The sequence below is a fragment of the Haemorhous mexicanus genome, chromosome 4 (genome assembly GCF_027477595.1).
Source record: "Haemorhous mexicanus isolate bHaeMex1 chromosome 4, bHaeMex1.pri, whole genome shotgun sequence".
Classification (NCBI taxonomy): Eukaryota; Metazoa; Chordata; class Aves; order Passeriformes; family Fringillidae; genus Haemorhous; species Haemorhous mexicanus.
Window position 1 is genome coordinate 47,832,426 of NC_082344.1, and position 16,157 is coordinate 47,848,582.

The 16,157-nt window shown below is 34.7% G+C and overlaps 1 protein-coding gene across 8 annotated transcripts in view; it reads right to left on the reverse strand.

The window, feature by feature from the left end:
• Nucleotides 1-16,157, reverse strand: part of MICU3 (mitochondrial calcium uptake family member 3) — a 52,444-nt gene that overhangs the window by 12,855 nt on the left and 23,432 nt on the right. For 2 of the 8 annotated variants that reach the window (XM_059844741.1, XM_059844743.1), the window contains exons 7-11: nt 12,454-12,525; nt 11,096-11,134; nt 8,640-8,735; nt 3,406-3,506; nt 2,920-3,091 (exon numbers count right to left, since the gene is read on the reverse strand). In XM_059844741.1, coding sequence (XP_059700724.1) covers nt 2,920-3,091; nt 3,406-3,506; nt 8,640-8,735; nt 11,096-11,134; nt 12,454-12,525 — 480 coding nt within the window. The remainder of the gene's footprint in view (nt 1-2,919; nt 3,092-3,405; nt 3,507-8,639; nt 8,736-11,095; nt 11,135-12,453; nt 12,526-16,157) is intronic. The other 6 variants (XM_059844742.1, XM_059844744.1, XM_059844745.1 and 3 more) reach the window with 3 other exon arrangements.

Consider the following 16,157-nt stretch of genomic DNA (forward strand, 5'->3'; position numbering starts at 1 on the left):
CTACTAGCTAAGATTTATAAACTCTTTGGAGAGCTTGGCCCAACTCCATCATGAGTTGCTCTTTTAAACAAGCAGATCCTTCACAATTAGAGGAAACCCTCATATACACAAGTAGAACTACCACCTTATTTAAATTTTTGCATTAAAAACTGAATTTAATATTATCAATACTGTGTTTTTGTTTCATTACATTTGACACTATTAGTTTATGTGTCCAAGCTCTAGTTCTTGCACTGTGCTTAGATTGAAAGCTCTATGGGACTGGAATAACTCTGCCATGCATTTGTGAAATTCTCAGATCAGTGAAACTTCATTTCTCAGCCAGGAGCCTCAGGTACTATGGCAAAACAGCAATCATAGAGAATATCTACCCAAGTCTTGAGTTGACATTTTTAGGTTCACAGGTCCTTAATGTGCACCAATTTGTCTGTAAAAATTCTGAAGGCAAAAAATAAGTGTAATAGGTCAGGCTACTGCAAAAATTTTGTTTGTGTGCATGACTTTTGCTTTTCCTAATAAACTGCTCCTTCTCATCCCTCAAGTTTTCTGGCTTTTACCCTTCCAATTCTCTCCCTGATCCTGCTGGTGGGGAAGTGAGCAAATGGCTGCATGCGGATTGGTCAATGGCCGAGATTAAACCATGACAAAAAAGGAAGTTAACTTTTTCATTTAGATGGACAGATTTTATTTTACTACAGCAAAGAAAACGCAGATTAATGTTCCAATGCTGCTAAAAATGCACAGACTTTCTTCAGGAGCTGATATCTGTAGTAATTCATGATGCCAGCTTACATGAATCACTACTTGGCATCTAGTTAGTAAAAGGAGGAAGACATCCTGTGAGCAGGCAGCATGCCAGCTGAACATTTTAACATGATTAAAATATGACAAAAGATCATCATGCTGCTTTAGGGGCATCTTTGTACAGCACCATGAAAGGTTAACATTGCCAACTGTGAGAGTACGGACATATTATTTTACACACTTGACTAAATTTTCTTCTGAATGGAACCCTCTGGTTAGTATTAGTATTGCAGCATATCTCAGTCATGAAATAAAGAGCAAATTTTATAATTTTCAAATTATAGTGTTATGACAAGAGCAAAAAAAACATGACAACATTTGAACAACATATGAACACCACCTCCATGGCAGTAAGAGTCAAAGTCCTATTCTTAAAAGACTGTGGCCAGCATAAGAGATGTAGTGACAGCATTTACCAAGCCAGTGATACAAAGTTATGAAAAACAGGGATGTCTTGTTTCCCTCAATGGAGGTATAGCATATGATATACCTCAAATACCCAAATATATGGCACCCATCCAGTGCCAGATCACAGCATAAAAGCAAATTTGTAACTGAGTGACAAAGCTTTCTACATGGAGGTTTTCCTTAACTGTTGGTCTCACCAGAGACCAAGAAAAGGAAACTACAGTGGAATCCTTGCTATGACATTGGAAGACTTAGATATGAACTTCAAAGATTACTACCTTGTGTTCAAAAGAAAGTGTCTGTATATTTACTTAACTTCACTTTTGACATTCAAAGTATTTCTCTATAACTACAACTGTCATTATTTTTCAGTTTCCCAAGTGATACTTACATTATTGTTATTATACAAGACCCAAAGTGAGTGGTTTTTTGTTTTTTTTCTCTTAGATTTCCATCTGGAACCATGCAGTTATAGCAGTTCTGTTGCACTGTCTTGGCTCTGAAAATTGAAAGCTGCACAGACCTTCTACAGCAGTTTGATCTGAGCACCTCAGTGCCTAGACCAGGAACTTGGAAAGGGTGACTGAGCAGGAACTCTGATCCCAATCTTACCACATCATCTGATACCTAGTCTGGTCAAAAGAGACTGCCCTGCTTTCCCAGCTATATTTAACACTCAGTGGCCCTAACTGCTGTACAAGCACAGGAAGAATCAGATAATCCAGATATCTGAAAAGAAAACTGTTGATTTTTGGAGTGTGCCTCTATCAGGTCAGTTGACTGATCTTACTTACTGTGAAGACTGAAATTAAAACGTCATTCCTCAAATAAAAACAGAATGTAAACAAACAGTTCAAATTGATTTATTACTTTTCTTTAAAAGCTCTGCTGTCAATGCTATTAAAAGATATAGCTATTGAAAGAGTTAGATTTCCAGGACAGATTATTCTGATCTTCTGTAAACACAAACAGAAGAAGTGTATCCAAAACATCTCTTGTTTGGAGGGCTACTTTTAACATTATCCTATAGATTATCACTGATGCATAGTTGCTACTACATTTCTCTCAAGATACACTTTTGACAATGTATTTGTTGTTAAACAAATTAAGGACTATCTACCTCCTGACCTTTACTGTTTATATTATCATTTCTGTCTGTTCAGTCATTAAAAAACTCATACACCCAACAATAATTACAAGCAATTCACTAATAAGACTATAAAACAATAAGATAAAATGTGATGTTTTTGCTGAGGAGATGCTACTCCAGTGGCAGTGGAAGGAAGGAAGGAGAGAAGGAATGAGAGAAAGAAGGAGAGAAGGAGAGGAGAGAAGGAGAGAAGGAGATGAGAGAAGGAGAGAAGGAGAGAAGGAGAGAAGGAGAGAAGGAGAGAAGGAGAGGGTTTTTTGATAATTCATTGCAAGAAAATTTTATTTTTACTGTCTTATGTTTTTTGCAATTTAACCTGTTCTATCTATCTGTTATGTTCTAGCTAAACTTCAATAATACTACTAGCTAAATCCTATGGAATATAATTCTATGCTATTTACTCTTCTACATTTTATTCAGCCAGTAACCTGAAAAACCAGGCATACAGTTTATGATCAAAATAAAATCCTGGTGCTAAGTAATTCAGTCCAACAAAGCTATGTTTTCATGTTAATGACACTAGGACTGCATGCTGTGGTCCACTGCTAAGCAATTACCTTTTCTTCAGGAATACTGCCACGCATGTTTTCCAGGTAACTTGATGTATTTTCCACATTTGTATACCTCAAGAGAATATGAGCAAAGTCTTCCTCACTGATGGTGTTCATCCCATTAGAGTAGGAAAGGAATTCTATCTCTAGAACCTCAGTTTGCAGGTTATCCATAAATCTATAGCACAAACAAAACATGAAGAAAGTGTCATACTTTATATTTCTACTGTTTGTGTCCTTAAACAAGGACAGGGCTGGGCTATAACCTTTCCACCCCAAACTAACTAAAATTTGCAGCAGCATTGGAGGAGGAGTTTTTATTATTGGGCCACTTATTGTTTTATTTTGCTCTTTGTGTATATAACACACACAAAAGGAACACAATCCATACAAACATACCTGCATAAGCTATGTGTATAGTAAAACAGTACACATTAATTAGAAAAATTATACAAATAGTTTTTGCAAGGAATTAATGAAGTTGAGACTCACCTATAAAAATCTTCGAAGTTCAGTTCTGCTTTTCCTTTCTTGCCAAAAAAGTGTACAAGCAGTGTAGTATCTGACAGTGAGCTTGTAATATCATCAGCACGCTTAAATATTAGAGTAAAAAAAAATTAAAGGCCATGATTGGATCAGATACAGAAGTATAATCTGAGAATGCCTATCATCATAATAGACTTATCTATTAAAACAGTTTGTATTTCACAGTCTTCATATAGTCTTAAAGAAGATTTTAGTATTGCAATCCATTACATTAATTTTGCCATGCAATTTTCACACAAAATAGCAGCAGCTGTTAATTGCATTTAGTAGAAAGCAGTTAAACGAACAGAACGATGTAATGAAAGCTGTAATGAAGGGGAAAAAGGTATGCAAAATAGAACCAGAAACTTGTGAGGAAAAAAAAAATCTCATCAGTTAAAGTAAACCATAAAATGTAACTCCCTTTGTACACAATCTCGCTTCCCTTCTACTATGAAACTACAAAGAAATTAAAGTACAGTAGTTCATATACTCTTATTCCATATTTCAAAAGTAAGTATGTAATTGTGCTCCACAATCACATCAGTTAGGTGTACTTTACATGATTCTTTTCTGTAAGTTGCAGATAGCTACGTCTTAAATGTTGTTGCCCAAACACATTTAAAGCACCAGAATTAGAAAAATTTTTGAAATAATGAAGCAATATTTGGATTACTTCTCTTAAGACTGTTCCTCATGTATTGGATTGTGGTCTCTGTGCAGGACTGGAATCTCTGAATATGTACTAATACTTTTTCCTTAATAAATAACTAAGGTTTTGAAAGCCAGAATTAGTAGAAGTGAAAGCCAACTAATTTTGACCATTTGTAATAGCAAAAGCTGTAAAGAGGAATCCAAACAGAAGTAACTGTCATCTGTGTGTAGTGATTGCACAATATTCCACTCTTTTTACTACTTCACTGCCCTATAACTATTGCATATATGCATTGATTTTACTTCTTTGAAAAAAAAGCTCTTGATACACTGAAGAGCTGAAGAATAATTCAGTAATATAAGGCTCTTGAATAAGCCACAGTAGCCCAACATGATACTGTCCTCCTGGCATTAACATGCTTCTGCCAACATTAGACATTTAAAAAGTAATGTATTTAGTCTCCTTACTGCACCCGCTTATGGATTACCCCCTGCCCAAGCTCTCATTTTTCTTACAAAGACAAGACTTTATGAAAAGCACAGAGTAGGAGAGCAGTCTCTGCTCTTCCTAGGCAAGCTACCACCCATTAGGACTAAGCCACCAACATTAGGACTCTAGTGTTACAGTACAAAACAAGGCACGGTACAGAAACCTAGCAAATATTTGGGAGATGTAACAGTAATAATTTATCACCATAACAATACATTATCTACCATAGGTACAGAAAACATGATCTACCATAGGTACAGAAAACTGTTTATACAGCTCTATAAAGATCTACATGTATAAAACTGCAAGCCACATTCAGGAGTCCTTTAAGTCTGACTCTATTTCTTCACTGAAGAGGCTATAAATTTGTAACACACAAAGAAACTCTAAGTGAAGAAACCAGGGAAAAGATTTTGAACAATATGCAACAGTTCAATATCATGATAAACCATGTACCATGAAGAAGCATTTCACATCTACATTCTCTAAAATGCACTATATTCTTTTCAAATTTACATACTGATTTGTAAAAAACGGAAGGTGCAATACTCATTAAGAGTATTTATGTCTCAACAACAAGGGAAAACACAAGGCAGTAACAACACAAATCCCTTTCAACATCCAGTCTAAAGAAATGAGAGAGACTTTTCTGTTCTTTAGTATAATCAGTTTAGGATTCTCAAGATTGCATTTCATGTACTCTAGCTTCCTCTTTATTCTCATATTCTTCTCCAGGGAGAAATAAGATGACATAGTGTATATAGAGGTAGAGATATTTCATGCCCTTCAATTAAGACAGCTCTGCTCTTCAAGTGAGCAAACTAATTCAGAAAAGTAATCACTATTTGTCTTTTAATATTGTTATCCTCCACTACAGGACACAATATACTGAAATGCAGATACCCTGATTTCTTATGTCTTTTAAGCAATTAAATCCCTGAGTACATTCAAACAATTTCCCTCAAGTACACTCAAAAGATATCAAATGGTAAATTACAGCCTTTCATCTTCCAAAAACATTTCAAAACCTTAGACTTAGGTTGCATTCACCCATATCTAAAGAACTATTTAAAAAAACCTACAATCTGTAAGTCTTTTCACAATTCCCACTTGGTTGGCCTCACTAAATGAAAAAACCCAAAACAAAAACCTCACTGCAGAAACTCAACCCAATATGCTTCTCTGAAGAACTGCAGCCAACTGAAAACTATTCCCGTGCTCCTTCTGCACTGATAGCATTAAATAAATTATCTTTTATATGGTAAAGAATAAAACCAGAAGCTTTAATAGTTTAAAGCTATTATTTATTTTTCATGATAAAATTAATTTTATTTATTTTAGATCACTGCAAATTAAATTGCCTCACCTGTTTCCATGTATACAAATACGAGCCTCAATTTTGATCAAATATATTTTGCAGTCATTTAAATGAGAATAAAATCTTTCTCATTTCTCTTTACCTTTACAATAACCGGAATACAAATGCAGGTAAAGAGACAAACTGAAGACAAGTGTTTCAATCACTTGATTGACTTGCTGCATAATGGCAATATGTTTTTCTTTCCATTTTCTAGCCTGAAGTACATAAAGTCTATTTATTTTGTATTCTGCAAAATTAGTTTCAAGTTCTTGATTAAGAACGGTTGACTAAAAGTAGGTAATGCTTATAAGCATTGATTCCACTTTTACCAACATATTCAAATCATTAATATATTATGATTTGATTAATAAGAGCTTTCCTACTGAAAACTCTTGATTTTTCCAACAGTGGTAACTAACTTAAGGGTTTCCAATTCCACTTAGTAATTTAAGAACAAACTCCAAAACTGAATTTAGTCATAACTGCAATATTCCAACAGGATGGTGGAATTGCTAAATTAACAAGTACAGAAACAGTATTATACACTGTCCTAGAGAAAACTAGTTGTGATAAATAACTTTACTCTCCAAAGAGACCTTTTGATTCCCATAGCAACAAACCTTATTTACTCTCCTTTGACTTACACATAGCCTTCTCAAAAGCCTATGAAACAACACAGACCCCAGTGTCACCTTTCTTCATGCCACTTTCTCACTACAAATAGCTATATTATTCAGATGCAGGAGTACCTGGGAGAGATAAGAATATGGATGAAAGCCAGCTGGCCCAAACTGAGCAAGATAAAGATAATTACAGTGAGAAGTGGGAAATTGTCAGTGGAGAAAATGCAGAACATGATTTTTCTTCACAAAATGATTTACAAGTGAGCAGAGAGGCTTTTTATACACTTTACAGAGAATTTATATCACTACTAAGTATAACTGCTATTAAGCTTCAATTACAGTATAGTTACAGATATTAGTCTGAGGCATCAGATATTAAAAAACCCCTCTCTCTTCAAATTAAATGTGTGTAGAGATTACCAAACTTAAGTCCATCTTTACTTGGGACTGAGTTCATGCCAGCTAACTGTACATTAAGATGACATTTCATTCAGAAAATTCAATGCCCCAAGCTTCTTGAATAATCAGTGAATTTAGAAGCCTTCTCTCTCCTCTATGTCTCCTTATCTGACTAGACAAGAGCACTGACATTCTGGATTTTAAAATTTGGTGCAATAAATTAGGATTAATAACTGGATTAACAATTCAGAAGCTCATGAGCGTAGAAGCAGGGGAAGATAGGCTGGGTCTACTGCTTCATTGAAGATTACTAAGTATATGTTATTACTATGGATATTGCTATAAATATTGTTGTAACTAAGTATATGTTATTATTATGGATATTGCTATAAATATTGCTGTAAAACTCAATTCTGTAGATCTACATTTTGTTATGTTGAAGGGCTAATGAACACAAGCTGAGAGAAATACAGAAAAGGTTTATTTGATACCTAGGAAATGTAGGTTCTACCTCAAAAGAAAAATCAAATACCTTATTTTGTTTGGTCCATAATTAAAATTCAAATAAATTTAAACAGAGTGCTATGACTGCATTTATAAATGCAATCACGAGTATGAAGATTACCACTAAAGAAGAAAAAACCCCATGAAAATTAATGAACAGCAGACTGATATAAAGGGACTATGAGTAAATTAAGCCTGGAAATTAGAAATAAGTCCATTGGAGTCCTCAGGTTATTCAGTAGCTTCTGCAGAGGAACAGCAGGGACAAAACACTAATTACTTTCAATGTGAAGCACACATTGCTTCTGATCCAAGGAAAAAGACTGTTTTACTCTGGAGGTCAGTTTCGGTTTCTTGTTCTTTTTTCATTATGACTGCTTAGGAAACATGGAACTCTGAGACCAGAGTCAGTGGGGAGTTGCTCTATGTTCTTAATGGCACTACCAGCAGAGCCATTACTCTCACTGTGTGGGCACAGAAAAGCATAAATTATCTAGTCTTCTGACCCTCTGAAATGATAAATACAAAGAAATATCTTATTCAATTATCTAGAAGCAGATAATGAAACAAGAATTATTAGAATTTAAAGCATTATGGAAATTAATTTGACAGCTCAGTGGTACTTCTAGACCTCCATAATGATTGTGTAATATTAAAAAAGATGGACCAATGTTTTGGATACCTTAAAACATTCCAGGTTTTCTCTAATAATTAAAACAATGTTTGAATTATAGTTTCTGTGAAGATTGATTCTGATGATATACATAAAAAGCACATTAAGAACATAAAGATTAAAAGCTTAAAGCTTTACTCTCAGTAAAGTTGTCATTTAACTGTACCATGCCTAAATGACAAAGGTTTCCTGAACTACTTCTCCAACTGTGAACTGCCATGACTATTAGTGCTAGAAAATGCTTCTTAAGGACTGAAGAAGACTTCATCTTCCAACTCTTTCAAAAGGTAACTTTGCTTTTTCTTGGAAATGACAACCTTCAATTATCGCATTGTTGAGAACCAAACACATTTGATCTGAGAACTCTGAGGATTAAAACAAAAAAGTAATTAAAAGGAAAAAAAGAAACAGGGTGCATAATGTAAGAAAGCAACCAGAACAGAATAAATAAAACAGCAGTCTGTTTATGGAGCAGAGACCAGAGAGGTTGTTTTATACCTCCGCAAGGTCTGAAAAGAGTGCTTGGCTTGTGCTACGTCTCAAAGTATCCCAATAGCTTCTGGGGACAAGGTCCTCTCCTTCTGTTTTAACAACCTGCAGTTTCAAGAAGCACAATTGTTTGAAAAACAAAAAGCAATGGAACAACCATTTATAAACTTTAAAATATTTTCTAACTGATCTTCAAAAGCAGGGCTTGATTCTCTTGCTTCTAAACATGACATTTTTACCAGTTACATGACATTTTGTAAATGAAAGGAATGCTGGTCTATTACAGCTATTTCCCTAATGCTCTTGGCTGCACCAGAAGTATCACCAGACTTCATCTTCCCAAACAAAATAAATTCAAGAAAGCAGAGGTGAAAATATTTACTAAAAGTGCATATCAAAATGGCCATTTAAACTCAGCATTTTGCCAGTGTTTTTTCTATCAATTCTGTTTTTCCAGAAGATATTAATTCTTATACTTATAAAATTATTTTTCATTGGTAAAATAGAAATATCACAAAATAACTAGTTATATAAAATAATTTAATCTAATATTTATGATTACATCATTGCACCAACAAAGAAAGGCAAAAAACAAGCCTAGTAAGTTCAACTTCAACTGTAACATACTTATCAGGAAAACATTATACACATCTGACGATCAAACTTACCTTGTCACCTTGTCATGAGAATGAACACCACATTCTTTTATGCATACAATTCTATAATTATCTATTTTAAGTATTCATTGAATTTTTGCTCTTACTAGAGTTACTTTAGTCAATTGAATTAGTACTTCTGGCTGCGCACATTTCATTTCCATTACATGCATCACATGACAGTCATCATGTTCTGGTTGGCATTTGGCCAGTGAAAGCACTCATGCAGTACATGCCAAAGCAGTCTCAGACACAAATGCAGTATGCACCAGAACATGACTTGAAAGAATTAACCTACACAAATGAAAATACTGAAATATTTAACTCATTTAAAACATCACCATATACTTTTTATGGCCTATGGACCTCAACACATTTTAAAAAAATTGAACTGATTTGTCAGATGAATTGAGGAGAAGGGCCTCATGCAGGAGGCAGCATGTCGGACTATCCCAGACATTTAAGTGCTGCATCTCCTTGGAACCTCGGTATCTTCAACTCCTGAGGACATCAAGGGAAACAAAAGACTGCTACGCCTTTTGTTTCAGCAGGAGAAACAGAACTCCAAAATTTCTGGTTTTGGACATGAGGGATTTACTGAATTGCTGTACACCTGGGTCTCCTTTCCATGGAGATCTCCATTCAGATAGTTGGAAGGCAAAAAACACCTGGGCATTATCTTGATAAAGCGTTAGGACAGAGCTGCAGTCCAGAAGGAGATGTTCTTACTGCAGCTGGAAATTACCTAAGTAGAATACCTAACTAGTTTGGTTTCAGTTTGAAACAGGACAAAGCACGGGAATATGGCAATCACTGTCCAGCAGGTTTTGCTACAGTAAAGCCTGATCTGAAATCTATTGAATTATGAGGCTTTGCATATTCTACTTCATTTTTCTCACATCACTGCAGTATGCACATCATGTTAACTGCACATTTTGATTCAATAGACTTCCTTCCTGCATATTGCTCCTATTGTAGGTGCCAAGTTCCCAAGAAATAAATCTGTGCATTTCTGTGAATAATTATATAATGAAACAAATTTTAAAACTGGAATTTCACTAGTCATCTAATTCTCCTGGATCTGATCCCCTCACTTGGAATATCACAATAATGCCACAACAGGATGAATTCCTCTATTTAAACATAAAATCCATCTGTTTTTTAAAAACTGTTTTACTCTGCCATGATCCAGAAACTAATCAGGTCATGATGAAGACATTGAAAACCTCAGAAGATCTCTTTCTGCTTCTCTTTTTCAGCTCTCAAAAATTATTGTCAAGGGGTTTACTGTCACCTAAGTAACACAGGGAATATTTTCTGTAAAATCCTTTCCTAGTTCAGCACTGGAAGTTCTAATGTATTTGTTCTGTAGGTGAAGCATAAAAATAGGAAAGCTCTCTTCAGGTTTCTTTTTGGGGGGTAACAAAGAGGTGAAGGATTCCATTGACTAATTATTCACACTATACACAAGGAAAGAAAGAAATGGATCAAATGACTCGTGCAGGATGACTTAATTTCACACATGAATTAAAAATATGTCAACAGTTTATTGAAATGTATTTTGTACTTTCCCTTAAAAAAAGTTTCCTCCATTTCATTTAAATAGAGAGCAACCTTTCCTCCTGATAGGCTTGCATGTTCAGCATGCACATAACAATCTTTTATGCAAGTCAAGATTCCTCACATTTTTACTGATTAGCAGAAGTCATTTACTTGATGAAAAAGATAAATACAATAGATTTTCTTATAGCACATTATTTCATCTCACTGGTGAAGACTGCATCAATTGAAAATAATTAGAGTACATACACTGTTAGTAGGAGTATGATATCCATAAAGTTGAAGACGCTGACATACAGCAAAAATGGGCCAAGCCAAGTATCACATGTCAGAATGAAGACAAAAGAAGAGGGAAAAAAAGACAACAGAATAGGTTAAGACAAGCAAACCTTTACTTTATATATATTACTATTTTTGTTTGTTTATTTGTTTTGAAAATGAAGAAAAAATTTGTTTATTTTCAGTCTTACTCTTCAAATTTTCAAAAGAGAAGTGCAGGTTTTTAGAAATTACCCTCAGGATTTATATGCCATTTTGCCATCTTTTCTCCAAAAGCTCTTCCTTTAGGTATAAGTTTCCTTTGTTCAAAATAAACAGTCTCTGAGAGATTCAGCAACAAACCTACAGTTTTGAAAAGCTGAGCAGGATAGGTCTCTCTGGGTGGGAAGAAAAAAAATCCTTTTTTTCTCAGGAAAGGTTTAAAAAGAAATAATTTTTGAAAATCATACTTCCTGTGGTTTCAGGGACAAAGAACTGAGACTGAGCATTGATGCTGGCAAAAGTATAATGGACACTGAGAAGCTCTGCTGATATGTCAAAATGTTTCTTATAATAAGGAACTTTTTCCATAAATATGCAAATTGCAAATTAACAGAGTTGTTTTTTTCCTGCTCTCTGCTTGGCAGAGATTTGCCCCTGATATTTACTTTTCCAACAGTAAAAGAAGCCCCTGTTATTGCTGCTATCCCTCAGACAAATCACCACAGACTCATTTATTTATGACTTACCTTTTATTTATTTGCATTAAATGCAAATTTGACATTATGTGAGTACCCAATATTCCACAAAAATCTATTCAGATTAATATATTTTGCATTGGTCAAAAGAATTATTTAGTAGGAATTTAAATTTTAATGTAAAACCTAAGTCCAGTTGTAACATAATCTATTTTAAAACTACTGTGTGGATAACAAGCAACCAGGATCAGAAGGTCTACATGAACAGCTTTAATTAGTTCTGAAAGCAAGTGTGTAACTTGGTCTTCCCCAGAGCTCTCACACTGTTAGAGACAGTAACACTGGCTCATTACCATTCACTTTTCCCTAGATTTCTAAACTTCAAATGGAATCAATTCTACTGTCATAACATCTACTACAGTATTTAAACACTATTTTTCCCTTCATATAAAGCACTTACTCTTTTTTTCCAGTAACTGCAGTTCAGGCTAAATACTGCTTTTTTCTACATGTGAAGTTATGCCTATTCTTCTAACAATATGAATTTAGTGTTTAAAAAGTGATCAGTGAAAAGTATACGCACATAATTTTGTACTATATCAAAAAAACCCCAAACAAACTACCAGATGCAACTTTCCTGATTTTACCTACCAGCATTGCACGTTTTTCTTCATCTCCTCTTTTTTCTCTCTTCTCATTTTTCTTCCTGAAGATCTCTTGGAGCTAAAAAACAAACCATTTTGTTCATATTTAGTGTTCAGCCTGTTTTCACATACATAACAATATCCTTCATCATAAGCAACATTACAAACAGTATTAAAATGCAGTTCTTTACTGAAATATCAGAGTTTCAATGATGCTTTATTGTTCATACTCATGCTCCTTCTGTGACTTAAACCATCACACAGAAAGGGAAAATAAATATTTTTTTCCACAAAGTAAGGGTAACAATTCTACTTGGGAGCACAATACCAAGACTGTCCTATTTAGCCAATCTGGCCAATATAAAAAGGGGAAGTTCCACCCTATTTCAGCACCTCCAGGCACATCCTTTCGTGTCAGGTTCTAATTAGTATCTCTGTGGTTATGTAGTCAGCTGGATCAATCTTTTTTTCACATTAGTTTCCAACCTGATCAGTTCTTACTCCTGCTGGCACAAGGGAGGGGTAGAAACACCTGGTGGGGGTGAAACATTCCCCTTCAGCAGCAACAAACTACTACTCAAGAGTAATTTATCAAGTACCCTTTCTTTTCAAGTCGGTTCAAAGAATACCTTCAGGTCTTGTAAAATACCCCTTTCACAACTATCTCAACACGAAGAGCTTTAAACATGACTTCTGAGAAAACCTCAAATACAAGATTTCAAACATACAGATTCTTAAGCATATTTATTTTTGTAAAGTCTTCAGAGTAAGCACTGGAATGTACTTTCCTTTCTCTGCAAGTATCTGTTTTATTTAGGTATTTTTATTTATAGTAATACCAATTAATGTTCCTAAACCACTAGAAAAAGGTCTCACAGTGTTTAGCAATATAATAAAACTACTAACTATGATACCATCTAGGTCTCTACTGGACCTTCAGCTTTTATAAAAAGTGCATGTGAAAATATTATACTGTCTCATGTAGCATTTGTTATACTCTAAGTGGGCTGGAAAAGGAATAAACCCTGATCTGAGAAACTTGCCCAACCTAGAATATGGTATTTTCAGAACCAAACACCTCGGCATACAGACACAATTGTGGCACTCCTTTCAAAGGAGCAATTTTACCTACCAGAAGTCTGATAAAACCTGATAATGTAATGGCATGTACACAGAGCTCCACAGGGATTGGAATGTGAAACATAATGTTTGTGTGATAAATTTTGCAAGGAATTTTTCCAAACTAAATTTCAGAATATCTTTATTTCAGAGAAAGCAGATGATTATACAAAGGAATAAGCAAGATTTACTGCAGGGGTATGACAACACTGAAATGAAAGAATTCAATGTTTAGTGATTAAGTAGCAAACACTACATTTCTAAACAAAACTAATTTATAAACAACATTTTGTGAGTTTCCAAAATTGACTACTGAGTTCTGGATTTTTCTATCAGGCAAATACAGACCAGAGCATTTTGTGTATCACAATACCTATTTTTGAATATGGGATACATTTACAGACCTTGGTAAAATTTTTCAAAATTTTTTTGCAAACCTACAGGCACAAATTACTGTAACTCAGGCCAACAAGGAAAGAGTCTTGCTAGGATAGAGTGCTACAAAGTTTGCAGCCCAGAACAATGCAAAGAAAAAAGTTAAATGAACAGAGAGAAACAGAAATAAAATCCCTTGTGAAAATTGAAGTGACAAGCCATCAAGCAGAAGAGAAGAGTGGCAGTAATTGAAAAACCAAAAAAGATCTGTAAAAAGCAAGGCATCCTTGGATGTATTTCCCCCGCCACAGAGGCAAAAGAAGAAGGATTCTGTTGCATGCATTATTAAAGCCCTTGCTAAACTTCTGGAAATGGATCTTTTGTTCAGAGAGAGTGCTATAGGATACCAGTGACTGAAAAAAGGGGAATGCAAAAAGGGTCTAGGAGTACTTTCATAGGAACATTGTTTGAAACAGGATAATGAGATTGACTGCTGAAGGCAGCAAAACCAAGATCTCCAATAACAAGGCAACACAATCCTTCTGTTCCCTGACCTCACCCCTATGACATAAGCAAAGAGGAAAGCACAAACACCATGAAATTAGTTACAAAAAACAATACAGCTGTTATCAGAAAAATAAGGTCTTTTTCAACTCTTCACTACATACACTGTTTCCTCAAGAATCACATAACACGTGATTAAAATAAGCTAAAATAAGCTCTTCAAAGTCTCTTTATTTGTAAAACTGAATAGCATTTATTGCCATTTTTGCAATAGCTGTCTGTAATTGATGGAAAAATAGTTTGCAAATGTTGGGGTAGTTCAAATGACACCTTTTGAACAGTCTCCTTTCAGGCACACAGGATATGATACATCATATTCAAGCAAGGTGAGTAAAGATGCCAAATGTATGTTCTGGGGCCAGTTCTATCATAGCTGCAGTATCACTGAATCAACTTCTACTTTCATACATACTTTAATTCCACAAAAATCTACCTACCTATCTATTTTAGTCTTTTTCACTTCAGATCTCACATTCTGACTTAAGGGTTCTGATTTAATTTTTGAAAGATCACCAGCACCTAACGAAGCAGAGTTGCACTCAAGTTTGATCTATATAAATTTGTTAAATACAATAATCCCCTACAATAGGTAGGGGACAGTATACCTAATGTTTAAAAATTCTACTTGCTTTCTTTTATCCACCAAGTCTGCTAACAGAAACAAGAAGAAACTTTAGTCAGGCATCATGATAGAGAACAAATACATAGCGGGATGTGAAGAGGACTACAAAGGCATAGTTAGAAAGAATGATGTAATATCCATAGTTAAATATTGCCCTTGTTTACCACTTTGCATGCTAATTTTATCTCATTTTTAGCATCAGTTTCTGAAAGACAAAGCCTCTTGCTTCAATTTCCTCCCATTTAGCCTCTTGATTCAATTTCCTCCCATTTAGCTCTTTTTTCTTTCAGAACAAACTTGTCAGTCTATTCCACCACATTCTGTTTAACTGAATCATGAAAGATGCTTGCTTTTTCTTCTTCCTCCTCTATTTTTTCCTTTTGTTAATTAATCCAATGGTTGCTGGTTTGTTCCCCCAAATGGAGAAGATGCCTATTAAGAATTAGCACTTACAAGGACGTGTACATTTAATAACAGAATACAAAAGAATTACCAGCATGCCACATTTGCAAGTGGTGTCACCTTCCAAAATAAATTTGGAATTTAAGGAGACACCTGTTCAGCTTAAGCCATGTCACCAGAACAAGCCCCCAGATCTCACTAACCTGAAAAGGAGAATTGAGGGAAGTTCAGCATGGTAAGGAGAGCTTCGTTCATATTTCTATTTTCTTAAGGTTAGCATAGTTTATTTGAATCAATTAAGAAACCAAACACAGGAAACTAGGGTGTCATTATTTTAAATAAATCGGGCTTGGACACTTAAATACATTGCATGTGTCTGTTTCATTCTTGGTATTTTGCTCCATCTTTTTCAATAAGGCGCTGGGCTTTTTCTCATGTGTACTCGCTGTATTTCTTCATAAGCTCAACTACACAAAAATGTATTGGAGATAAAATGTATGTCTTTTACACAACTATATTTTTCCAACATCTGATTCAATTCTTGTAAATGTTTTATTGCATTAATCATCTGTACTTGTTCAGTAGCAAATTATGGCCTTGTGTAGTCTTCAGAAATCTTGTCTACACCA